The following is a 27,919-nucleotide window of genomic DNA, read 5'->3' as shown; positions in this document are numbered from 1 at the left end:
TTGGCCTGTGTACCGCGCACGTGTAACTATCAATTCTTGACAATGGACAGTTACCACGTGTCACGGCAGAAAAAAACACAGAAGCGCCTGGCCGCAATTTCAGCAACCGGCTGGCTAGTGGACAGAGACGCACCTGTAGTGACTGCCATGTTTCCTTATGCTGTTGTTCCCATTCCCCTTTCCCCACGAATTTTGAATTGAAAACTGATATGGAATACATTTGAAGATTTTAAAAACTTCTGCTCCAGATTTCATTGGTAGGCCTACTCACGCATGCACGCATGCGCACACACACACTCGTACACACACACACACACACACAATACGTCCTGTGTCAATATGAGGGACCATAAGCCTACCACAGCCTCTGGGGCATTTACTTGGTCTCATTGCGCCCAGTTGACTATTATCCAATAGCCTATGTTTGGAGCGCCATCTGCTGGTTCATACTGGCCAAGACAACTGGCCGTTGAAATTATAATTTTCAAAAATACTATACGCTTCTTTGATATTGATTAGTCTGCCGTTAGTACATTATATTGGTGCTCTCTGCTGTAATGGTAACGACATGTTATTTTAATTGGGGAGAGCATGCACAAGGCAGTCTATAATAGTTGTGATCCGACAAAGAATTAGGCCTAAACCTATTTATAAAAAACATTTCTTAAATTTTTTGTATTGATATATATTTTTACTTGTAGGCTATGTCATATGACAGAAGAGGTCTGGCCACCCCTCTGAGCCTGGTTCATCTTTAGGTTTCTTCCTAAGGAGTTTATCCTGGCCACTGTGCTCCTGCTTATGTATTGCTTTCTCTTTGGGGTTTAGGCCAAATATATGTTAATTGCTTTGTGACAACTGCTGACGTAAAAAGAGATTTATAAAATAAATGTGATTGATATGATGTTGCCTGTATTGTGTTTTTTCATTTTATTTAGCCAAGTGCACGTATTTATTTATATAGCCTAGCCTATATATAGTAGTATCTTTATTGGCGTTATGCCATAAAGAATCACTGGTCCAGATTGTCAGGCCATTGTGGAACGGGTTTACGCTCATTCTCGGGCGGCAGGAAGGCGGGCGAGACTATTATGTGCGAGACCATTATGTGCGAGACCGATTAACGGATCCGTACCCGGAAGTGGGTGGTTGAGTCACCGACTGGTCACCACAGATACTGCCTGCTGGGATGAGGCAAAAAACCGGAGAATCGCAGAGATTGATAGAAATCTGAGAAATCGAAAATCTCAGCCACAACTGATCACACTAAAACACACCGCGCTGCCGTATTATTAATTACCTTGTCATAAACGGTAGAACTAACAACACCTCGCCAAAATGATGGAAGAGATACCGGTAGATAGATTTCAGGTGCCTAGCGCTGTTCAGGCGGAGATGCAGCCGCTTGTAAGTGGGATGTTTTTGTCTAGGCTACAACTTGTGATGATAAATTAATGCATAGGCTAATACAGTCTGTTCCTATGTTGTTAGACTAGACTACTACCTTTTTGACGCTATCAATTTTGCCTATAATGGATTGTTGAATTTAGATATTGGCCTGGTGTTATTTTGTTGCATTTTATTTTAGGTGTCTGATAAATGTAGAAAATGTCGCAATATTGTTAGGCAACCATAAGGTCAAGAGAGTATGCCTGGCTTTATGGCGATGAATAGCGAATTTAAAGACAACCTTGATCAATATCCGTTTTTCAAGTGATCGAGCTGCGTAGTGAGCATCGGTGATGCTTGGCGAAAACAACCATCCCAGCCTCCCAGAGCCATCCGCTCTAGGAACAAACAAATGTCATTGCAAAAATCGTTTTGTAGTGGATAGGCATGTATGTAACAGATCATGTTATTAATGAATTGTTTGATATTTCTGAACACTACAAAGCAATTGGGTAGCCTATCGTAGCGTGTAAGGCCTAGCCCCCCTTCGATTACTTCATCATGCGGAGACTGCGTGGAGCGGTACCCTCCACGGCAGCATATGGCGTTTCACTCTGAATCAAACCCGCTTGTTAGCATCTGATGCTGTAGGCATATAGTTAGTGCTGTGTCTCAGTAGACCATGTTAGTTTGCTGTATCGAGTTCATTTCTCAGGGCCATGTGGTAGCCTATAGTCCAAGGGTGGGCAATCATTTTGGCTCAAGGGCCACATCAAGATTTTAAAAAATCTGTGGAGGGCCACACATATTTTTTTCGGAGCAATTTCTTAATCAAAAGCAATTTGCGGCCCTGAAAAAGGGAAGTTATTTGAAAACGTATAGGTCCATTATAATTTCTACATACTTTCTATCTAGTTTTAGACATTCAAGAGTGGTCTTCCTTTTTTACTCAAACCTCCTGTGTATGTTGCCCACCCCTGCTATGGTCGAACGTATCTGGAATACCATGATTCAGCTAAAGGGTTTGTCTGTATCTGCAGTGGCGTAGCTTTTGTGAGTTGTGAGTGTAATGTGTATCATGGCAGTCAATTAATGGACTGTGTACAATTAAGATGTGACTACCTGACAACTTTTGATGTGTGTAAAGTGCATATGTGTGTGAGTGAGAGCCGGAGAAGGAAACCAATCTCTCACTACTGTGATGCAATTTAGAACCTCTCTCGCCCCCCCAGGACCCGGCTTCGTCCACGGCTTCTTCTGAGGCAGACTCAGACACAAGGGAGGGCGAGCCAGTCACTATTAACTACAAGCCCTCTCCTCTGCAGATGAAGATAGGTGAGTGTAAGAGGGCTCAGCAGAACCTACTGCCTCTGTTTATTTCAGCACCTTGGACAGGGGTCACATGACCGGAGAGCAATACAAAGATGTAGAAGTGAGGAATACAAGGTACTGTAGAAGGGAGCAATACAATACAAATATGTTGTGGGGAGGAATACAAGGTACTGTAAAAGGGAGCAATGCAAAGATGTGGGGAGCAATACAAGGTACTGTAGAAGGGAGCAATACAAGGTACTGTAGAAGGGAGCAATACAAAGATTTAGTGGAGTCAAGGCTTAAAAGGCATAACTATAAACACATTGACACACCTCATTGTGATGTCCAGAAAATGAAATGGTAAAAGAATGACTCAATTGAACCTGTCTTTGATGAGCAATCCCTCCTCATGATACCCTGTCAACAAATGTCCCCATAACATCTGGGATGAGGGAGGGAGTCACTGTTACTGTTGGATGGCTCTAGTCCCGCATCCCAGATATTTATTTCCCAAGCCCAGAAGGTCTGTTATGTCAAAACCTCAAACTAGCACGCTGCAGTCATTAGCCTCACTTGTGTACCCCATATTCCCCCCACATACAGTGCATTCGGAAAGTATTCAGACCTCTTGACTTTTTCCACATTTTGTTACGTTACAGCCTTATTCTAACATGGATTTTTTTTTAATCCTCATCAATTTAAACACAATACCGACAAAGTGAAAACAGGTTTTTAGAAAATGTTGCACATTTATGAAACATCAAAAATAGAAATACCTTATTTACAAAAGTATTCAGACCCTTTGCTATGAGACTCGAAATTGAGCTCAGGTGCAAAAAAGCACCTTAAGACTCTCAGACCATGGGAAACAAGATTCTCTTGTCTGAAGAAACCAAGATTGAACTCTTTGGCCTGAATGCCAAGCGTCATGTCTGGAGGAACCCTTGCACCATCCCTACGGTGAAGCATGGTGGTGGCAGCATCATGCTGTGGGGATGTTTTTCAGCAGCAGGGACTGGGAGACTAGTCAGGATCGAGGGAAAGATGAATGGAGCAGAGTACAGAGAGATCCTTGATGAAAACCTGCTCCAGAGCGCTCAGGACCTCACACTGGGGCCAAGGTTCACCTTCCAACAGGACAACAACCCTAAGCACACAGCCAAGACAATGCAGGAGTGGCTTCGGGACAAGTCTCTGAATGTCCTTGACTGGCCCAGCCAGAGCCCGGACTTGAACCCGATCTAACATCTCTGGAGAGACCTGAAAATAGCTGTGCAGTGACGCTGCTCATCCAACCTGACAGAGCTTGAGAGGATCTGCAGAGAAGAATGGGAAAAACTCCCTAAATACAGGTGTGCCAAGCTTGTAGCATCATACACAAGAAGACTCGAGGCTGTAATCACTGCCAAAGGTGCTTCAACAAAGTACTTAGTAAAGGGTCTGAATACTTATGTAAATGTCATATTTCCATTTTTTTATTTTCAATACATTTGCAAACATTTCTAAAAACCTATTTTTGCTTTTTAATATGGAGTGTTGTGTGTAGATTAATGAGGGAAAAATCAATTTAATCAATTTTAGAATAAGGCTGTAACATAAAAAAATGTGGAAAAAGTCAAGGGGTCTGAATACTTCCGAATGCACTGTATGCTTGGGTGAGGCAACATGAAGATTTTAGAAAATGTATTTGAGTCTGTTCTGTCTTTTTTATGGAGAAAGTTTTCCCCACAAGTGTGACACATCACCCACAGATTAGGATACTATTATGCCTTTTTTAAATGTGAAGCCTCTGCCCTTTAGTTAGAAGGTAGCTAGCTAGCTAGCGTTTATGTTTTTCTATTTGGAACCACGCTTTGTAGGACTAGTAATGTGATTTGCTAAGATCTAATAATGACAAAATAATTTACTCCGTAAATTCACTCAAAGTTGACTCCGTAAGTTCGTTATGGCCAGAATTGAGTCGTTCTTGCACCAGGCGTGTATGTGCGTCATAGTCTGGGGATGTGGTTATGGCCCTGGCCTGTCATCTTTGACACAGTACTGACTAAAAACCAGATGACCAGTTGAATGGTGTCAGGAAACTGGTTATCTGAGAGCTGCCATGGCAGGATTGTGTCTGTGGCTCTCTATATTTGTCCATCCTCTGACGTCATCCTGTGATGTGCAGAGAAACAGCGAGAGCTGGCCAGGAAGGGATCACTGAAGAATGGCAATGCAGGAAGTCCAGTGAACCAGCAGCCCAAGAAGAACAATGTGATGGCCAGAACACGGTGAGAGCTGACTTCGGTCTTGACTAGGGCCTTCTCCATTTTGGCCCTTCATTCATTTTTTTTCTTCCTCCCTATGTCCCTCTTCACTGGTATCTTTAACCCCTCCTATTTATTTCACTCTCACTCACTCTCTTCCTCCTGGTCTGTTCTACCTCTTCCTTCTTGTGTACTCACTATCCTGCCCACCTCTATCGCTCCCCTCACTCACTCACTCACTCACTCACTCACTCACTCACTCACTCACTCCCTCTCTCCTCTCCACAGGCTGGTGGTGCCCAATAAGGGCTACTCCTCCTTAGACCAGAGCCCTGATGAGAAGCCCCTGGTGGCCCTAGATACAGACAGGTATGTGACAACATCGTACACACATAATGTCACATGTCCACCATCACCCTTTACTCTCAGACCTGCCAACATGGATACAGTATTTAGGTTATGGGCAGGTATGAAGTGAATGTAAATATAAGATCAACAGTGATGACATTAATCTATGCAAATGACCATCCACTTCCCTTTATGTTGCAGTGACGATGACTTCGACATGTCCAGATACTCCTCATCGGGATACTCCTCAGCCGAGGTGAGATGTGTGAGGGACCAGGTACCTATGCACTCTGGGTAACACTACTCAAGCACGGAACAGATACAACAGCCGACATAAGGAGAAACGAGACGAGACAAAACTAACCAGTTTTAGAATTTTGTGTTGTAGAACAGCTGACTGAAGAAGGGGCATTCAGATCAACAAGACGATACGTGTGGTTGCGACCGTTTCCACTGTGATGGTGCCTCTTTACAATGACTGACATACTTTGAAACAAAGCTGCCTCTGGTTGTAACAAGGTGTTGTAGCAAATGAGTATAATGAAATGCATGCACCAGAAACAGGGTGGACTTTCGTGACTTGTCAGAGAAATGTCAGCAAGTTAGACTAGCTAACTGCAGCCAAATTGCTAGCTAGCTGTCTGGTTGGCTAGCCAGCTAACTGCTTGGCTAAACACAGAACGTCTGCACACAGTTAAATGGACCCGTCTCTTCTTTAGCTAAGATTTGACATATTGAATCTTGGAAACTCCAGCAGCCGACATGATACGTTCTAAAACTAGATCAAGCAAACCTCTTTCTAAAACTGCATAAAAACCGTCTTGTCTCGTCTCGGCTGTTGTATCTGTACTGGGCTTTACAGTCATGCCTAGCCATTGCCACTCATCCCCCACCACACTCACAATCTTCATGTTCTCTCCCTTCACAAACCTCATTACAGTAAATGCGGATTACTGTTGGATAAAATCTAATTCTTAAAACCACTTACATTACGTATTTTAGCCTTATGTTTTTATCATTGAACCATTTAGCTACTGTACCAAGAATGTCTCCAAAAGCCTGATATGTTCGCTGAAGTAAGTAGACTTCAATAACTTAAGATAAACCATAGTGATTATGGCTTTCACAGTGTAACAATATGGCTAGCCTTCAGTTACATGGGTACTCCTTGAAGACTCTACTTATCTGAGGAGACTACACATCTGGGAGGAGACACGCTAGTCTAGGCCTCTCTGATGCCTCCTCCTGGTCATTATTGTGTAATACAAGTGAAAATAAAAACAAAGTCAGTTGATTAAAAAATAAGGGGGGTAGGCGATGGTCAGGCATGTTACTAAGGGGTGTAGGAGATGGTCAGGCATGTTACTAAGGGGTGTAGGAGATGGTCAGGCATGTTACTAAGGGGTGTAGGGGATGGTCAGTCATGTTACTAGGGGCTTTCACTGTGTAACAATATGACTAGCCTTTAGTTACATGGGTACTCCTTGAAGACTCTACTTAATAGCCTTCATAAGTCTATGGTAGCATTTCTGCAGCCCCAGTAATGTAAGTGACATTCCCCTACGACCCCTAGTAACATGACTGACCATCCCCTACGACCCCTAGTAACATGACTGACCATCCCCTACGACCCCTAGTAACATGACTGACCATCCCCTACACCCCCTAGTAACATGACTGACCATCCCCTACGACCCCTAGTAACATGACTGACCATCCCCTACGACCCCTAGTAACATGACTGACCATCCCCTACGACCCCTAGTAACATGACTGACCATCCCCTACGACCCCTAGTAACATGACTGACCATCCCCTACACCCCTTAGTAACATGACTGACCATCCCCTACACCCCCTAGTAACATGACTGACCATCCCCAACACCCCTTAGTAACATGACTGACCATGCCCTACGACCCCTAGTAACATGACTGACCATCCCCTACGACCCCTAGTAACATGACTGACCATCCCCTACACCCCTTAGTAACATGACTGACCATCCCCTACACCCCCTAGTAACATGACTGACCATCCCCTACACCCCTTAGTAACATGACTGACCATGCCCTACGACCCCTAGTAACATGACTGACCATCCCCTGCATCCCCTAGTAACATGTCCATATGTCCACCCTCACAGCAAATCAACCAGGACCTGAATATCCAGCTGTTGAAGGATGGTTACCGGCTGGACGAGATCCCTGACGATGAAGACCTGGACCTGATCCTGCCCAAGTCTGTCAACCCCACATGCATGTGCTGCCAAGCCACCTCCTCTACCGCCTGTCAAATCCAGTAGCCCACACATCTGCCGTGAGTTTACTCTGCAATTAGAGCGGTGACAGAGAGCAATGATAGAATATGATAATTATATGAAAACATATAATCAACTTATCGGGTGGAAAGTTAAATGTAAAAATAAAAAATAGAAAAAAATGAAAAATTAAGACAAAAACACAAAAATGTTAAAATACGATTAACAGTTATTACTTCCTCCTATGGTAGGACATGCACTTCTGTTTGTGTTTGAGATCTGGGAGGAGACACACTAGTCTAGGCCTCTCTGATGCCTCCCCCTGGCCAATATTGTGTAATACAAGTGAAAATAAAAACAAGGTCATTTGATTAAAAAAAATATTTTCATGTCCCTAAAGAATAGGAAATATTATCTTAACTGCTGGTGATAAAGCTGCTCTGCTTACTTGACTTCAAGGTCATATTTATTGCGTTTTATTTAGTTAATATTTTTAGTTATATACTTTTTATTTGAAGGATCTGTATGATTGTTTGTACTGGGGTGTGTTGTAAAGATTAATACCTGGTACTGAATATCTGGTACTGTAATTTGGTACTGAAAGCAGGGTTGCGTAGCACCGGCCTGGTCCATGGACTCATTGCTCTGTTTCTTATTGTACTGGTTGGAGGTATTTATGGTTTTGGTTTTTAGGGATGAATGTATTGCAAAGGGATGACATGCATGATGAGCCCCGACTGTAAATGGATTGGGAAATGTATCTGAATTGGCTGTATGTTCCCACATCTTACTACTGCACACTGCTATTTTGTCCAGTCTTCATTTATCACTTTTGTGTCTTATTCTTACACATTTGAATTTATTTGGGTTCTAAGTTAATATGTGTACCCTCCTTAAGGTGATTGCTAATCTGCAATGACCCTTATTCAAGAGGATGATACAGCACTTTGTATCTTCTACAACACAATGCTTTTCTAGTTAGCTTACACAATTCACCCCCATAGAGGCCAAAGGGAACAAGTGGTTTTGTTAAGTAAAAGTATAAGCTGACTTTAGATAGCTTTTTAGATACAGCCTGTTGACATCCTACTGTGACATCCTACCATGCCTCTCCCACAATGTGTCTAACTAACCACTCCCCTATACCATCCTGCTATCTTGATTGGCACAATCATTCTAAATAGTGTCAATAGAGCAGACACACAGCAGGGGTGGTGTGCAGTTTATTTTCCTCGTGATTGGTTGGAAAGTGATCTAGGGATCATAAGTATCATTAACTTTGAGTACTAATCCCTCACCGCGTCCTTCACTCAAACACCTCTCAGAGTTGATTTGTGATTAGAGTATGCCTGAAAGGAAAGAATATTAAAACAAAATGTGTATGTTTATTGCCAGTCTCATGACCTAATGTATTTTAAAGAGATTTGCAGAATGATTGTATGCATTTATTTTTTACATTTAGACACAGGTGATTATTATTTGTTTTACTATTGTGTTCTCATGTAGACACTTCCATTCTAGTATTTAACAATGTTACTGTCCTGTGTAGTGTATGATATCAATAAACACAAAGCCAACTGAACCTTATTGGGGTGTCTACTGCGTACTGGGGCATTGTTCTAAATGCACTTCTGTAGCCAGGTGCATTGATAATGTAGCAAAAACTATCTCGCAGGGTGACGGCAGGTACTAAGTTCATTAGCAGTCAAACAATGAACATGTAATACATTGTTGAAATAAAAACGCCTGCATGCTAACGGACTGTATTTAGCTATATAAAAAATCGATATGGGGGAAACATTTTTGATTTGATCAGCCTCGGCCTACAAAATGATGATACCATCTTGGCTCCCTATTAAATGATGCAACCTCACATAGATCATACCGATGTACAAAGATAATTGTTTTAATGTTAAAAGTATCTGACATAATTAAGTACACAGGTATTTACAGTGAGCAATACTATCATAAATTAGTTATCCACAGGTTGACAGATGGAGCTTCAGACATTCAGAAAATTAGAACAACTTCAAAACATCCAAGAATGCTGAGCATGAATTCAATCTGAAAGGCACAAAGTATTACACAATCCCCTATACAAATACAAAATAATGTACAAAGTTCAAAGAATTTTGCAATACTGCAAATGTTGTAATAGTAATCTAAGCTGCAACACACAACTTTACATTCTATTTGGATAGTTTCACTTGGCAATTTGACACCAATCTCAGTTTGATGAGTACCCCATCTGTGACTTGAACACTAATTTCACTGCACTGCTTTGTGCTATAACATAACCATCATTTAGGCAATTATTTATCAACTACTAGCACACACACACACACATGACTACCAAGGTGATTGATACTATTACATTATGGAGCACATTTCTACATAAGGCCTCTCATTGTCTGGGAGTGTAAAAACAAAACAAATGTCTAAATAAAAAAACATGATATACTTCACATATATTATTACATTGCTTCTAGTATTCCTTGTAGAAAGAGAAAATGAAATATTATGCAAAAAAGGTGAATGGCTCTATGATTTATACCACTATTCACATTCCAGTGATAATATTGCTCACACCACTAGGGGTCACTAGAGACCAGCTATTACCAAACAGAAAACAAACAGGGTCATGTTCAATAGGGCACTGGGCCCACAGTGGCAAATAATTTTCATAACATTTTGCAACAGACAAAAATTAGTGTTTGTTATTGGGTAGATAAAGTAACTAGCCTACTTCCACCTCCCTGTAGTATATGTTGGTTGTGTGTGTGTGTGTCTCACACCTCAGTAGGGCTCTGGTCTCCAGAGTCGGAGGAGGAGAAGGAGGCGGAGGAGCGGCTTCTTCTGACTGCGGTGCCCTGAAGCATGCTGGGATGAAAGCCTGCATGGCGGCGGGCATGTTTGGTCAGATGATCACTCCTCATAAAACACTTGTCACATAGCGGGCAGGTGAAGCGCTTCTCCCCTGTATGTGTGCGGTAGTGGCGCGTCAACTCGTCTGAACGCGAAAACCTCTTAGTGCAGTCTGGCCAGGTACACTGGAATGGCCTTTCACCTGGAGAACCATACCCATCAAGAGGACAAAGAGAAGGAAGAGAGAATAAGTGGAGTCATTCTGAGGAGTTCTCAATGACAGAATGAAGGTCAACATTTTTCATAATAAATAAAATTGGCCAACATTCCATTCTACAGGTGTGCAATTGAGTGAAAATGTGGGTTTTGAGACATCACTTACCATTAAGCACGTAAGAGCTTTTATAATATTGTATTCTTATAACAAGGCTATATAACAATATGTTCTCTAGGTATCAACACGTCTACTCACTCAAAATGGTAGCTATGTCAGGAACATTATAATATTTTTATAAAATGATCTTAAGGGAATTCTACATGCTCATTTGTACTACAAATAGGCCTAATTTATCCAAGTGTTGAATTCCTTCATGACCACGTCTCCTGTCTACAACAGAATATGAGTGAAGTGAAATATGTGACGTAAGAGGAAGGGGCGTCGCAGGGTTACCAAGGACAACACGTGGCTTGAGTGGCTTTATTACAAGAATATATCCAGGCTACACATTAAACATAGGTAACAGGTCCTTACCACTTGGTTGAAATGGTAGGCTATAGACGGGTTGGTTGATTAGCAACAAAACTGACGTGTGCGCAACTATGGGGCAAAACAGACAGGGTTTGCTTATCCAAATGTTTATTGAAAACATAAATACATTTGAACAATGAGCACTTGTTGTCTCTCAAATACATCGTTACAGTTGTTGGTATTATCAATGCATAGTCACTTTACTCCTACATACATGTACATATTACCAACACTAACCCGTACCCCTGCACATTGACTCAGTACCGGTACCCCTTGTATATAGCCTCGTTATTGTTATTGTGTTACAATTTTTCCTTTAGTTTATTTAGCAAATGTTTCTTACTTACTTTTTTAAAACTCTGCATTGTTGTTTAAGGGCTCGTAAGTAAGCATTTCAAGGTAAGGTCTACACTTGTTGTATTCGGCGCATGTGACTACAATTTCTATATATATATATTAATATAAAAATAAATCAAATGTACAAATAAAAAGCTAGCAAATGTTAGCCACATTAGCATAACCATGAAACCAGTCAAAACAACTCAAACCAAGACATGGTATCAATAACAATATACAAAGAGCTGAAACGAGCCACCTACGATTCCGCACGATAGCTTTTTGTCATTGTTGCTAGCTACCTGACCGTTCAGAATCATAACGCACGCACGCCTTCCGGCCACATCGATGAGTGCGCGTCATCTTCGTGACGTTGTCAGCCGCCCGTCTATAATGCCGCGTTCACGTTCTAGTCGGAACTCTTACAATTTCCGACTTGCTAACTGGTTGAACGCGGCACGTGTAGAACTACAACCTATTAGCAAGTCGGAAATCTCTTGAGTTTTATCAGTATATTCGGCTCTTTTTACTGTCATATTCGAAAATACTAAATTAGTATCGAAGTAGACATACAAGACTACAAGTCCTTGCAAGTCCCAAAACCACTAGGTTTTATGGGTATTTTAACACCTCCACTGTGGCCTATCTACATGTCTAGGAAGTCGGTTTCTGTACTACTATGCACACTATGTTCTTATTTCTTGCTCGGCAGTACGTGTCAACCATAGAGAGAGATAGAGGACTCATCTTTGTATCTGTGCCATTATAGCATCTGTGACAGTATGCGCAGCGCCATTGACGCAATCTCCACTTTGAAGTAGTCCATTTCCTTCTTCATGATTGGCTGATCCCTCCTTATGACCCGGTTGGACATGACTCCAACAGGGTCATCGAGAGGGATCAGCCAATGAAGTTGGAAGTCCCACCCTGTTGGTTAAAGAGGTGGAAGCCCTCAATGGCGCTGCCCATGCTAATACTGCATTTTGGCCACTAGAGGCCTCTATGATTCTAGTGTCAACAAGAATCGCGGCGCCCTTTGCGCGCACCCCTCTCTGTCCATGGACACACCTCCGCATTCAAAAAATCCTGTATAATTTGAGTTATGTACAACACGAACACATACTACAGAGCGTACGCACGATGGTTATCTAGATTCTAGAATACCCTAAATCGAATTGTCTTTAGACCAAACTATGAGAGCCATATAATTTTGCAATATTCTGGTCAAAGTTATGTTCTCAAAATAATCTCTGCACTAGTGTGGGCCTACAGAATGACACGGTAGCTAGGCTATATACCAGTATAGACTATCTAGTTTACTTCTGTATGTAGCCTAACCTTTACAACACTTACCAGTGTGCACTCTAAGGTGGGCTTTAAGGTGGGAAGACTTGCCATACATCTTCCCACAGCCGCTGAACGGGCAACAATGTCTCTTCTCTGAGGACACGTGCACAATCACAGCCTTCTTGTTCCGTGACTGCTTTTCTGCCAAGTTCTGTTGCGCCCTTGCAGTGCCCCGACTGTCCCCGCTCACCCTGTGACCACACAGGTGTCCGTTAACCATGCTTTTGGCATCACTTTGGCCCAGACATCTACTACCCCCACCACATGTCTCACTGCGTGTGTTCTGGTTACATTTGTTCAGGTCGAGCAAAATCATCGCCACCATTAACAAAGTCCTGTTTTCTTGGTTCTCTTTCGACATGTCCTCTTTCGGTTTGGCATCGGGACAGCGGTCCTCCGGTGGCCGGCGGTTAGAGATGGAGACTAAACACTCAGCAGCGAGATCAACCTCCGACATTGCCGAAGAACTCTGGAAAAAAATCAGTTGTCCAAACTGATGCTGCTATTTTCGCCTTTGATAAAACGACTCTCCTTGTAATTTATCAGGTTGGCTATCTTCACATCACAGGGATTTCATGAAACGTGTTTTTTAGTTCCACATGTCGTCTTTGTGTGTCTCAAATAATACTATTTTACAGAAACGGATCAAATAACTTTAAAAGTATTGCTGTTTGTTTTACTCCTCTGTAGCCTGTGAAGGATAAATACGGTCCTGGAATAGTGTTGTAGGTTCTACTGGTTTCTTTCTCTCCTCACAAATGCGTCAACTTGTCCTATTTTACTGCATGAAGCTGTTCCCAACTCCAAGAAACAAATTCGCGGAATCCCAGGGAGTCATAATAAAAACAGGGCTGCAATTGGCTACGAGTAGAGGTGACGTATTTTTTGTATACACTACTTGGAATAGCTCCTTCATATTCATTGATGGATGGGATGGTGGGCCAATCACTGGATGAACAATGTGAAAAGGGGGACTGTCTCTGTCATCCCACACATTATTGTTGACCAGACTGCGCGAGTGTTCTTTTTCAAGGGTTAAGGCAAGGCACATTGCAACATAATTCCTCGAGCTAATTTCTGTAACACATTTCTTCAGCACCGAACACGTCTCTTTTAGAAAAACGATTATTTCCCCCACTGAAGTATACGTTTTTTTTCTATCCAGTGTAGCCTATAGCCTAACATGTCAATTGAGTTTAGCACAAAACAAGGTCAAAACTATCTCGGATGTCATGGATCTAGTCAGTTCTTGCATCAAGAGCGCTGGATATTCCCAAATAGATGCCACTTTTTATGAAGCATTTATGGATTACATTCTTCAAGAGTCAATGGGAAAATATCAAGAATTGAAAATACTGTAGCGAATTCGATGGGTAGCCCCAATCAGGACTTGAACCTGGGTCCTGCTACTTTCAAGCCAACACCTTAACTGTTATGCCAAGAGGCCCGAACCTCTTCACGAAGTCACTAGGTGTTGTCTTAAGGTCACTACAATACTATTGAACAGCTTCCCAAATACCAGACTGTAGCCTACTTTTAACTTTTGGGGTTATTTTCTTAGCCCAGGGTTATAGACTGAGTGTACAAAACATTAGGAACACATGCTCTTTCAATGACAGACTGACCAGGTGAAAGCTATGTCCCTTAAAGCAAAAGGGGGTGCAACTCAATATTAGGAGGTGCTCATAATGTTTTGTTCACTCAGCCTAATAATCATTCTATGCTAATTTTATTTACCAACACAAGCTATAGGCTACATGTGAATCTACTAACCCTACATAGCCTATTATTATAGCCACAGCGTGTCTTCATGATGTTTCAGCGGTTTGTCATTTTACACTCAAGGGAACTCACTCATTTGAAACAATGTTGCCCTACTTGAGTTCCTGATAATACATTTATCTGTTATAATTCTGGCATACCCAACTGCAACTGAGGTATGCATGCAAATGCATACATAGCCTGAAGTCCAGGTCCTGAGAGGTAGGAGAAATCAGTCAATGAGGCTGCTTGTAACAAGAGCCTCTCCAAAAGTAAACACCTTTCTCCGAGCTCACCAGGACACAGTTCGAAGAAAAAATAAACCGTGTTGCCACTTGTCAAGAGAGAATAGGTAGCTACAGTCCCCACCATGATATCCACGTGCCTGATTTAATTAGGCTAGTGGTCTATTCTATTCTATTCTATTCTACCCCAACCCAGTTAGACTATGCCTAGGACCTAGCCTAATATCATAATTAAATTAGGCTATAGCCCCACCCCAACACACCCATGTCTGGTGGCCTTACTAGGCTACCAGGAATATAGGCTATACGAGTGTAAGAAGATGTCGTGACCATAGGCTATTGCCTGAATCTACAGTCTGCACTGGAATTCTCCACTGCCCATAAACAAGTCCTTGGATGTCTGTTATTGCCGCTACACCCTTTACCGACAGTATATCACGTTGTTACGCTCTAACATGTTATTCTAACCAACACCGCCTCCCTGTGTGTGTCCACGTGCGACTGTAGAACAGAATGTTCTCTTCCGTGAACTGAGAATGAACTCGTGCGCCATAGCAGTTAAGAGGGCCAAGTTCCTCGAAAATTAGGCTGCAGCTATAGAGCTCCCCAGTTTGTAGTTCTAAAACCCTGAAATAAATTATCTCTGGTTCGTTTTGCCATCCCTACAGGAAAAATGAATGGGGAAAGAATAGGGTTTTGGAATAGGCTAAACACCGAAAATAAGGTCTGAGGTTAACACAGGTTTAGGAGATCTTATACGTTTTCTTATACGATATAATAGCAGTCAGTTAACATGACCTTTATGAATGATGAAGCCTTTGTGTTTTTTATTATTACATAAATTATTCAAAATTCACAAAAAGTGTAGTTAGTTGATAAAGATTGTCTCATAAAAAAAAACGTATAAGATCTCCTAAGCCTCCTGTGTTTACCACATACCATATTTTCGGCCATTTTTAAAAACCCCTACAAAAACGCCATTGATTTTCCTCATAGGCTTTGTTCAACGAACCTTGGCGGAGTTAGTGCCTACAAAAAGACGCCATTACTATTTATCTCTATTGCCATGTCTCTTTGTTTTCATATAGGCCTATCTACAATCTATAGTAGTTGTCACATGTAGCCTACGTTCAAAACAAACATATAGTCACGAGTTTTCACCTCTTATTTTTTACATTTTAGTAATTTAGCAGACACTCTTATCCAGAGTGACTTAAAGTAGTGAGTGCATACATTTCCATACTGTTTTGAGCTATAGTTTGTATCAGAGTTCGGCTATTGTTACATTGTATTTTTAAAATTAGGTTTTTAAGTTGGTTTCACATTGCCAAATGTCAAACGAACTAAAATGCCTAAACAAAAACATGTGTCCATGCAAGTCATTTGTTTATTGGACAAAAAATGCTCACCTTATATCCATTTATGATTATCATAAAGCATCTTCATATTGCTTTCGCTTTGGTCTTCCAACACCATGCTCGAGGAAACAGCGCAATAGCTGCTCTAACTGCGACATTAATAGGCTATATTCGGTAGCCTATATCCCTTGTATAGCCCCATTCTCCCCTAATCTGCATAAAATGCGCTCACAAATGCCCTGCTACTCACAGAATGTTTCAGGGATGTCAAGTTATGATGCTGCGTGCATTACATCAAATGCTCGCAGTCAAACAACCAATAATAATGCGCGACTCGGGTTCTTTTCCTGTGTTTGGTCCAGACTGCGTTGTCAACTGCAGCTGCTGTTCGAATTGAATTGGACCGAGATCACACTTTTTGAGCGAACCATGTGCGTTGTTTAGTGCGCTCCCAAGTGTGGAGAGTATTCACACCAATCCAAAGGAACCGAACTACGGGGGTAAACGCACCAGAGTTCGGAAAAAACCGCACCAAAACAATGTGGTGTGAAAGCCCCCCTTACTTTGAGAACTCGTTGAATTATCGATGTGTGTGAATGTGCTCCTTTCAGTGAACCAGCAGTCAGCATCTGCTTGGACTGGTGTGAACTCTATCCGCACACGGGAGCGCACTAAACAATGCACCATGGTTTAGGGTGATCTCGGTCCGATTCCATTCGTAGGGTAGCATGGTGCGGTTTGCTGCAGGTGAGAACCCAGTCCAGACCAAAACCAGGAAAATAATCAGAGGCTCTCAGTATTATTGCTTGGTTGGTTGACTGCACAGTACCATCATTTGCCAGGATGTAACGTGATATCTCTGAACCATTCAGTGAGTAGCAGTTCATTTACAGTATGAACGCATGATCTGATGCAGATTAGGGGAGACGGGCTATACCGGGGATATAGGCTCAGTGGCGACCTGTCATTCAGTGTTCTGAGCACCACCTGTTTAGCTATATATATATATATATATATATACAGTGGGGAGAACAAGTATTTGATACACTGCCGATTTTGCAGGTTTTCCTACTTACAAAGCATGTAGAGGTCTGTAATATATTATCATAGGTACACTTCAACTGTGAGAGACGGAATCTAAAACAAAAATCCAGAAAATCACATTGTATGATTTTAAAGTAATTAATTTGCATTTTATTGCATGAACATGCAACAACTGTTGTTGCAATTATTAGAAAATGGAAGAAGTTCAAGATGACGGTCAATCACCCTCGGTCTGGGGCTCCATGCAAGTTCTCACCTCGTGGGGCATCAATGATCATGAGGAAGGTGAGGAATCAGCCCAGAACTACACGGCAGGACCTGGTCAATGACCTGAAGAGAGCTGGGACCACAGTCTCAAAGAAAACCATCCCAGCATTGTGCAGGTCTACAATTTTATCCCTAATGTCCTTACACAGCTCTCTGGTCTTGGCCATTGTGGAGAGGTTGGAGTCTGTTTGATTCAGTGTGTGGACAGGTGTCTTTTATACAGGTAACGAGTTCAAACAGGTGCAGTTAATACAGGTAATGAGTGGAGAACAGGAGGGCTTCTTAAAGAAAAACTAACAGGTCTGTGAGAGCCGGAATTCTTACTGGTTGGTAGGTGATCAAATACTTACGTCATGCAATAAAATGCAAATGAATTACTTAGAAATCATACAATGTGATTTTCTGGATTTTTGTTTTAGATTCCGTCTCTCACAGTTGAAGTGTACCTATGATAAAAATTACAGACCTCTACATGCTTTGTAAGTAGGAAAACCTGCAAAATCGGCAGTGTATCAAATACTTGTTTTCCCCACTGTATATATGTACGTGTCACGGTTTCGGCCGAGGCTGCTCCTCCTCCTTGTTCGGGCAGGCTTCGGCGGTCGTCGTCCCCGGAGTACACTGGATTTTGTTTCCTATTTAGTTATCGTGTGTTGGGTCAGGTGTTATGTGTGATTGTTTTTTGTCAAGCTGTTGCTCTCCGTATTTACTCCGTGTTTTGTTGTTTTTTCGAGTCCGCACTGTGTGCGCTATCGTCGTTTTACGCACTGTGTTTATTGTGCGTAATTTGTATTTTGCCTCCCGGTTGGGTTGGCTGTTCGCCTGTTTGGTGCTGCTTTCGTTTACTAAAGTCTGTTCACGAACGCCCGTGTTTCCTGCGCTTGATTTCCACACCGCATCTACACTCAGCTACTGACAGTACGTTTGTTGCCTGTTTTGCATATTATTTTGGCATTAACATGTGTCACATATCAGTTTGCAAACAATGTAAAACATGTTCATTGAGTTAAATCCGCATACAAACATGGTCTCTTTGTTGCTTTCTTGAGTAAGCCAGCTCCAAAATGCAGGTGTTTCAGCATAGCTCAGGGCAGCCAGCAGAAATTATAGAGCGTAGGGGTTGGTAATCTTCTCTAGTTGCGCAGTGGTTGGCTCAGTGTTCTGTCACTCATGGAGACATTACGTCAGCGCAGAATCTACAGGGAGAGCTAGACAGTTCAAGCCCCCTTGGGTGCTGCCATAGATTTACATTAGAAGTGCCCATCGAAGAAGACTCAAGGTCATTGGCCACAGATAAAATCATGTCAAATCACGTTATATCTACTGTAGCTTTGATTGGACTGATCATGTCAACATCCTACTTTCAAAATCTTAGCTAGCAAGCTAGACAAGCAGTCATCATCATGAATCAAGTCGACAATCTACTGGAAAATCCTTTTCAATCCTTGTTATATGAAGATAAATTATATATAAAATGTATCGGTGCTCATCGGGCATTGGACATAAACATTACACAACAAGTTAGAAAAAGCAAATTCAACAATGAGTGGTTTGGAAGGAATCAGTGGCTAACTGCATGTGTTGCAAAGCAATCACTATTTTGCTTCCCCTGCTATTCAGTGGAGAGGGTGTGTGGTCCAAGTCTGGGTTTAAGTGTCTATTTTCCAAGCTTAAAAGGATAAACATTCACACGCAACACCATGGGCCAGAAAAGGTTGACTTCTGCCACGTTCAAAACAACTGGAAACTCGGAACTGGGAAATCTCAGACTTCAGTGAGTTCAAGACAACTGGGAACTCAGAAAAAACAAGCTCAGACTTGGAAAATACGTTTTGAACGGTCATCCAACTCGGAATTCCAAGTCAGGAACTCGGGCCTCTTTGTAGAGCTCCGACCTGAAGATTACTAACGTCATGATTCGACCTTTTTTTCCCCCAGAGTTCCCAGTTGTCTTGAAAGCACCATAAATCCAGTGCATGCCAGACTTTGTTGACAAAGTTTTATGACATTTGCCGACAAGAAGGACCGCTGCGCCACCTTCCTGTTCAAGTGAGCACAGCACAATGGTGAGTCCAAAAAGGTCTTGAATGCTGCTGCATAAATGATGTAATATGCCAGGGAGATACAGTTAATTCGGAAAGTATTTAGACCCCTTGACTTTTTCCACATTTTGTTACGTGACAGCCTTATTCTAAAATGGAATAAATCATTTTTTCCCCTCATCAATCTACACACAATACCCCATAATGACGTACCTTCAGGCTCTGATCAGTCCCTACACCCAAACGAGGGCATTGCGTTCATCCACCACTGGCCTGCTGGCTCCCCTACCTCTGCTGAAGCACAGTTCCCGCTCAGCCCAGTCAAAACTGTTCGCTGCTCTGGCACCCCAATGGTGGAACAAGCTCCCTCACGACGCCAGGACAGCGGAGTCACTCACCACCTTCCGGAGACATTTGAAACCCCACCTCTTTAAGGAACACCTGGGATAGGATAAAGTAATCCTTCTACCATAATAATAATAATAATAAAAAAATGGTGTAAAGTGGTTATCCCACTGGCTATAAGGTAAGAGATAAGAGCGTCTGCTAAATGACGTAAATGTAAATGTAAATGACAAAGCAAAAACAGGTTTTTAGACATTTTTGCAAATGTATTAAAAATTTAAAACAGAAATACCTTATTTACATAAGTATTCAGACCCTTTGCTACGACACTAGATATTGAGCTCAGGTGCATCCTGTTTCCATTGATCATCCTTGAGATGTTTCTACAACTTGATTGGAGTCCACCTGTGGTAAATTCAATTGATTGGACATGATTTGGAAAGGCACACACCTGTCTATATACGGTCCCACAGTTGACAGTGCATGTCAGAGCAAAAATTAAGCCATGAGGTCGAAGACATTGTCCCTAGAGTTCCGAGACAGGATTGTGTTGAGGCACAGATCTGGGTAAGGGTACCAAAATATTTCTGCAGCATTGAAGGTCCCCAAGAACACAGTGGCCATCATTCTTAAATGGAAGAAGTTTGGAACCACCAAGACTCTTCCTAGAGCTGGCTGCCCGACCAAACTGAGCAATCGTGGGAGAAGGGCCTTGGTCAGGGAGGTAACAGACCTCTGTCAGTCTGACAGAGTTCCTATGTGGAGATGGGAGAACATTCCAGAAGGACAACCGTCTCTGCAGCAGTCCACCAATCAGGCTTTTATTGTAGACTGGCCAGACGGAAGCCACTCCTCAGTGAAAGGCACATGACAGCCCGCTTGGAGTTTGCCAAAAGGCACCTAAAGGGCTCTCAGACCATGAGAAACAAGATTCTCTGGTCTGATGAAACCAAGATTGAACTCTTTGGCCTGAATGCCAAGCGTCACATCTGGAGGAAACCTTCACCATCCCTACGGTGAAGCATGGTGGTGGCAGCATCATGCTGTGGGGATGTTTTTCTGCGGCAGGGACTGGGAGACTAGTCAGGATCGAGGGAAAGATGAACAGAGCAAAGTACAGAGAGATCCTTGATGAAAACCTGCTGTAACGTAACAACATGTGGAAAAAGTAAAGGGGTCTGAATACTTCCCAAATGCACTGTATGTATACTGTAGCTAAGAAAGTAATACTAAGTGTATGTTGTGTAGTAAGCTGTTAGTAGCCCATGTGCTGAACAAATAGTTATATTGACTATGTCCGTCTTAGCTCCCTCATTAATGTCTTAATCGAAATTATGGATAGCCTCTTATCCGCTCATCGTTCCTTTATGCCATAGTTTGTACATCTCAATTGTCAGTAGAAACCATATTTGTTTAAGCAAGTCAGCCATTGTCACGCCCTGATCTGTTTCACCTGTCTTGTGTTTGTCTCCACCCCCCACCAGGTGTCTCCCATTTGTCCCCATTATCCCCTGTGTATTTATACCAGTGTTTTCTGTTTGTTTGTTGCCAGTTCATCTTGTTCCGTCAAGTCCTACCAGCGTGTTCCCGTGTTTTATGTACTCTAGTTTTTGTTTTTCCTAGTCTTCCCAGTTCTGACCTTTCTGCCTTGTCCTGACCCTGATCCTGCCTGCTGTCCTGTACCTGCCTGACTCTGATTTGGATTACGACTCTTTGCCTGCCTTGACTTACCTTTTGCCTGCCCCTTGTACTATTATTATCTCTGAGACTCATACTATCCGCCTCCTGTGTCTGCATCTGGGTCTTTGGCTGAGTCCTGATAGTATGAACTGGCCATGACTGACCCAGCAGACTCGGACCAGCTCCCTGACGTCGTCTCCTCTCACGGAACCACCATTGGAAGACACGAGGAGTTACTTCACAACCTTACGGAAGGATTCCAGACCTTGGCGGAACGCCACGACCGTGCTTTCCAAACAGTGCTGGAGTAAGTCTATGGATTGTCTATTAGGCATCCAGCCACTACCGTAATTCCACTGACTCTCAGCAAATTTTCCCCCCGTTTTATCGGCACTTTCCCAATCTCTAAGATTCTTAGCCCCTCTGCTGTTCGTCTCCTGTTGCCCCACACCCTCCATATACATCCCACGTTCTATGTGTCTAGAATTAAACCCCTGTCTCACAGCCCTTGGTCTCCTGTCTTAGCCTGAATCCTGATAGCCATATCAGCTATGTTTTTTCTAAAAGGCAGTAAATTAGGCTGAATGAACTGTTTCGCTGCCAGACAAGGCTCCATTGATGTAGCGTTGGTAAGGATTCACTCCATGGTGCTGAAAAGAAAGCTTTGCTGTTGGGACAGCTTTATGTAAGCCCTAACAGTTTGTGGGCACATTTTGTCACCATTATAGTGCAATGAATGTATTGTTTAGTGTTGTGTTGTGTAGTGGCTTTGCTGGCATGCATAAAACAATTATAATAATGAGTTTGCCCCACCAACATTTTCATGCTAACAAGTATTTGATACACTGCCGATTTTGCAGGTTTTCCTACTTACAAAGCATTTAGAGGTCTGTAATTTTTATCATAGGTACACTTCAACTGTGAGAGACGGAATCTAAAACAAAAATCCAGAAAATCACATTGTATGATTTTTAAGTAATTAATTTGCATTTTATTGCATGAACATGCAACAACTGTTGGCGCAGTTATTAGAAAATGGAAGAAGTTCAAGATGACGGTCAATCACCCTCGGTCTGGGGCTCCATGCAAGATCTCACCTTGTGGGGCATCAATGATCATGAGGAAGGTGAGGAATCAGCCCAGAACTACACGGCAGGACCTGGTCAATGACCTGAAGAGAGCTGGGACCACAGTCTCAAAGAAAACCATTAGTAACACACTACGTCGTCATGGATTAAAATCCTGCAGCGCACGCAAGGTCCTCCTGCTCAAGCCAGCGCATGTCCAGGCCCGTCTGAAGTTTGCCAATGACCATCTGGATGATCCAGAGGAGGAATGGGAGAAGGTCATGTGGTCTGATGAGACAAAAATATAGCTTTTTGGTCTAAACTCCACTCGCCGTGTTTGGAGGAAGAAGAAGGATGAGTACAACCCCAAGAACACCATCCCAACCGTGAAGCATGGAGGTGGAAACATCATTCTTTGGGGATGCTTTTCTGCAAAGAGGACAGGACGACTGCACCGTATTGAGGGGAGGATGGATGGGGCCATGTATCGCGAGATCTTGGCCAACAACCTCCTTCCCTCAGTAAGAGCATTGAAGATGGGTGGTGGCTGGGTCTTCCAGCATGACAACGACCCGAAACACACAGCCAGGGCAACTAAGGAGTGGCTCCGTAAGAAGCATCTCAAGGTCCTGGATGGGTATTCCAGCATTGTCATGACAATGACCCAAAACACACGGCCAAGGCAACAAAGGAGTGGCTCAAGAAGAAGCACATTAAGGTCCCATAGAAAATCTGTGGAGGGAGCTGAAGGTTTGAGTTGCCAAACGTCAGCCTCGAAACCTTAATGACTTGGAGAAGATCTGCAAAGAGGAGTGGGACAAAATCCCTCCTGAGATGTGTGCAAACCTGGTGGCCAACTACAAGAAACGTCTGACCTCTGTGATTGCCAACAAGGGTTTTGCCACCAAGTACTAAGTCATGTTTTGCAGAGGGGTCAAATACTTATTTCCCTCATTAAAATGCAAATCAATTTATAACATTTTTGACATGCGTTTTTCTGGATTTTTTTTGTTGTTATTCTGTCTCTCACTGTTCAAATAAACCTACCATTAAAATTATAGACTGATCATGTCTTTGTCAGTGGGCAAACATACAAAATCAGCAGGGGATCAAATACTTTTTTCCCTCACTGTACATAAAAATCATACAATGTGATTTTCTGGATTTTTGTTTTAGATTCCGTCTCTCACAGTTGAAGTGAACCTATGATAAAAATTACAGACCTCTACATGCTTTGTAAGTAGGAAAACCTGCAAAATCGGCAGTGTATCAAATACTTGTTCTCCCCACTGTATATGCTACTGAATATAGACTATTCACATTGCAGTTAAAGCTGCTATTGTTTCCTTCCCGCATGTTGTTGGAAGACCAAAGCGAAAGTAGCCTAATATGAAGTTTAGGACACAAGTTATGCTCCTTGATAATCATAGATGGATTTAACGTGAGCATTTTTCTCCAATAAACAAATGACTTGCATGAACATGTGGTTTTGTTTAGGCATTTTAGTTAGTTTGACATTTGGCATTGTGAAACCAACCGGACCCTAAAAAACAAATAATCAAATTCTGATGAGAAACTATAGCTTAGAACTACGTGTGAAAACGCCCTAAGACTGGGTTACTGTGAGTTTAGGACCAACGGGTTGAGGATACAGTGAGGGAAAAAAGTATTTGATCCCCTGCTGATTTTGTACGTTTGCCCACTGACAAAGACATGATCAGTCCTTGCACACATCTCAGGAGGGATTTAGTTCCACTCCTCTTTGCAGATCTTCTCCAAGTCATTAAGGTTTCGAGGCTGACGTTTAGCAACTCGATTTTCTATGGAATTAAGGTCTGGAGACTGGCTAGGCCACTCCAGGAACTTAATGTGCTTCTTCTTGAGTCACTCCTTTGTTGCCTTGGCTGTGTGTTTTGGGTCACTGTCATGCTGGAATACCCATTCACGACCCATTTTCAATGCCCTTGCTGAGGGAAGGAGGTTCTCACCCAAGATTTGACGGTACATGGCCCCGTCCATCATCCCTTTGATGCAGTGAAGTTGTCCTGTCCCCTTAGCAGAAAAACACCCCCAAAGCATAATGTTTCCACCTCCATATTTGACGGTGGGGATGGTGTTCTTGGGGTCATAGGTAGCATTCCTCCTCCTCCAAACACGGCGAGTTGAGTTGATGCCAAAGAGCTCGATTTTGGTCTCATCTGACCACAACACTTTCACCCAGTTCTCCTCTGAATCATTCAGACGTTCATTGGCAAACTTCAGATGGCCCTGTATATGTGCTTTCTTGAGCAGGGGGACCTTGCGGGCGCTGTAGGATTTCAGTGCTTCACGGCGTAGTGTGTTACCAATTGTTTTCTTGGTGACTATGGTCCCAGCTGCCTTGAGATCATTGACAAGATCCTCCCGTGTAGTTCTGGGCTGATTCCTCACCGTTCTCATGATCATTGCAACTCCACGAGGTGAGATCTTGCATGGAGCCCCAGGCCGAGGGAGATTGACAGTTATTTTGTGTTTCCTCCATTTGCGAATAATCACACCAACTGTTGTCACCTTCTCACCAAGCTGCTTGGCGATGGTCTTGTAGCCCATTCCAGCCTTGTGTAGGTCTACAATCTTGTCCCTGACATCCTTGGAGAGCTCTTTGGTGTTGGCCATGGTGGAGAGTTTGGAATCTGATTGATTGATTGCTTCTGTGGACAGGTGTATTTTATACAGGTAACAAACTGAGATTAAGAGCACTCCCTTTAAGAGTGTGCTCCTAATCTCAGCTCGTTACCTGTATAAAAGACACCTGGGAGCCAGAAATCTTTCTGATTGAGAGGGGGTCAAATACTTATTTCCCTCATTAAAATGCAAATCAATTTATAACATTTTTGACATGCGTTCTGGGTTTTTGTTGTTGTTATTCTGTCTCTCACTATTCAAATAAACCTACCATTAAAATTATAGACTGATCATTTCTTTATCAGTGGGCAAACGTACAAAATCAGCTCGGGATCAAATACTTTTTTCCCTCACTGTATGTGGCAACCACTGCAGAAAATGTTCCTCCATTTACTGAGCATTGTTTCTCTTAGATGTTAACGAAAGTTAGTTATAACATTATCTATTACCTGTGTTCCTGGTAAACATGATGCATCCCTTTCATAACACATTGAAAAATAGCCGACAACGGGGACACCATAGTTATGCATTCATGCGTTTAATTAATAATGCATGCCAGACATGATCCTATTCATATTGAAGAATACAGATTTGCATTTGCATCCAAATACTCACCACTGTGATGCAATTTATAATCTCTCTATCTCTCACTCTCTCTCTTTCATCAATTTCACAGAATGTATTTCTGTACATCATCAGTGGAAGAATGCATGCATTAAAGGACACTAAATAAAGTGAGACTGCTGGAAAATAAGTGCCCTCAAGTAAAACTACAATATCAGCATTATTGCAGAAAATATGTGCTTGGACTCCTCTTTAGCATACGAGTAGCCTACTCACCAACAGATTGAGGGGAAATAAAAACCTATTTGAATTATAACCATAGTCTATGATTCACAAAGCTGTATACTACAGTATAGGAAAATATTTAAAAAATACTGTACATTAGGTTTTGTTGGATCGCATTGGCACAATTCTCAGTATTAGGCTACTGTAATGTCTGTGTCAGAGTCCTCAGACATACTTAGACCTCCCTTTTATTTTATATATTGATATATTGTACAACAGCCACAGCAACATATACAAAACATTTACAGAGCATTTACACATGAGTTAGAAGTGCTATGGACATGTTTGTCCTTGCATGTCCCTCTCCATAAGGAAAATAAAATTACCTCTTATGTCCCCTGGAGGGCTGAGAGCCCATTCACTGAGGTTAGTTAAAGGACCCAGGACCCAAACCAGTGCCTGGACAAAAAGCAAAAGGGGAACCAAACTATCACCTTATCTCTCCTCTATTGTCACCTAATGTTCCTTCAATGAGCGTGTTCAATGAGGTGTTCATCCATCTTTTAAACAGTTAGTAAACTTTTTTTAAAGCTTGTTTTTCAACTAGACATTTTGAAAAAGTGACCTATCCCATGTATTGTGAGACAAAACCCCACCAACAACTAACAACAGGAGTATCCAACATTGTGCGGGTATTGATTTATTTTTCATGACTATACTTTACGTACCCTGCACCTGAAAGTTGGATGTGCTTACACTAGTTTTCAACAAAACTCCAAGCCCAGCAACCTATTCTTCACACTTTGTGATCGTATTAAAGCTTATAGTTGGTTTTAGTTGGTTTTAACTTTGACTCCTATGTCCACAAAATGGATGGGAGGGTTGGGTTTCATGGAACACAACTGATGTGGGAGTCCCATGAAAATGTGTGTTGAATGCATAAGCACAGTGATTAGTGGAGGCCTGTCTGTTCAAGAGAGATTGAAATATTCCTTATTTTTTGGTTTTCAGCTCATACAACACATTTCCTCCATTTGCTGAGCGTCACTCGCGCATCTACGACCTTACAAGACAAAGAAACAGCTTAAGAAATGTGTGAAAACACTCTGCAATAGTATTGGACATTGATAAGGAAAATTAAACATTAAGATCAATAGTGAAGATACACAGAGAGCAGCTAGCACCCCCCCACCCACCCACACCCCCAAAACCCTCAAAAGGCATAAAGTAGTTATCTTTCCTAGTTCTAGCTCCTAGTTCTCTCTCCTAGTTCTATCTCCTAATTTTTGCACATGTTCTTAGCCATGAAATCAATGCCTTTTTCCAGTGTAAGAAAAAATGCTGTAAACACTTCAGAAATGAAATGCATTATCCCAATAGTTGTGAAATACAGGAAAAGGATACCATGGGTCCATAGTATGTAGATTTGTGAGAAGAATTACTAACAAAAGAAATGTGCAGATATATGTAGATGTTTTAGTTACTGTGAATTTCAAATAGCTACTCCATGCCTGAAAGGCACCCTCAGTTTGGTAATGCTTGCAGCGGAGTATTGCATTGAATTATCCAATCTACATTAAAAAATATATTTGTATTTATTTTTGACAGCTGCTCATGAACATACAATATAGCAAATTATTAAATATCTTAAATATGATTGTGATGTACAATATAGTAATTTATCACATAATATATTAAGTGAATCATATAATACATACGTTTTTAGTGCTTATAGGTGACACCTTTTATTAATGTTAAAAGCTTGTAATGATTCAAAATACTTTAAATTAGACAAAATAGCACTG

At 42.0% G+C, this 27,919-nt stretch overlaps 2 protein-coding genes across 3 annotated transcripts in view; one reads left to right on the top strand and one right to left on the bottom strand.

The window, feature by feature from the left end:
- Positions 1 to 1,100: 1,100 nt before the first annotated feature.
- On the top strand, positions 1,101 to 9,138 carry LOC121584639 (protein FAM219A). 2 transcript variants are annotated; one of them, XM_041900640.2, is made up of 6 exons: positions 1,101 to 1,407; positions 2,622 to 2,724; positions 4,871 to 4,973; positions 5,238 to 5,318; positions 5,499 to 5,574; positions 7,443 to 9,138. In XM_041900640.2, the coding sequence occupies exons 1-6, from the start codon at positions 1,339 to 1,341 to the stop codon at positions 7,599 to 7,601; spliced, it is 591 nt and encodes a 196-aa protein (XP_041756574.1). In that variant the 5' UTR covers positions 1,101 to 1,338; the 3' UTR covers positions 7,602 to 9,138. The 2 variants fall into 2 exon arrangements, with proteins under 2 accessions (XP_041756574.1, XP_041756576.1); XM_041900642.2 differs by having other exon boundaries at positions 1,104 to 1,407; positions 5,499 to 5,553.
- Positions 9,139 to 9,440: 302 nt separating this feature from the next.
- LOC121584638 (transient receptor potential cation channel subfamily M member 3) overlaps positions 9,441 to 27,919 on the bottom strand; it is a 174,244-nt gene continuing 155,765 nt past the window's right edge. Inside the window, exon 27 of the mRNA XM_041900639.2 lies at positions 9,441 to 10,623. Within this exon, the coding sequence (XP_041756573.1) occupies positions 10,346 to 10,623 (278 nt within the window). The 3' untranslated portion in view covers positions 9,441 to 10,345. The remainder of the gene's footprint in view (positions 10,624 to 27,919) is intronic.

The sequence above is a fragment of the Coregonus clupeaformis genome, chromosome 16 (assembly GCF_020615455.1).
Source record: "Coregonus clupeaformis isolate EN_2021a chromosome 16, ASM2061545v1, whole genome shotgun sequence".
In the NCBI taxonomy this organism is placed as follows: domain Eukaryota; kingdom Metazoa; phylum Chordata; class Actinopteri; order Salmoniformes; family Salmonidae; genus Coregonus; species Coregonus clupeaformis.
The sequence above is the reverse complement of the archived record's forward strand: the minus strand, read 5'-3'. Positions and strand labels throughout refer to the sequence as shown.

Excerpts from the sequence above, each read along its gene's own strand:
- LOC121584639 (XM_041900640.2), top strand. The coding sequence starts at position 1,339 with ATGATGGAAGAGATACCGGTAGATAGATTTCAGGTGCCTAGCGCTGTT. Across the intron at positions 1,408-2,621 it reads AGGCGGAGATGCAGCCGCTT|GACCCGGCTTCGTCCACGGC; the intron begins GTAAGTGGGATG and ends TCGCCCCCCCAG. Across the intron at positions 2,725-4,870 it reads TCCTCTGCAGATGAAGATAG|AGAAACAGCGAGAGCTGGCC; the intron begins GTGAGTGTAAGA and ends TGTGATGTGCAG.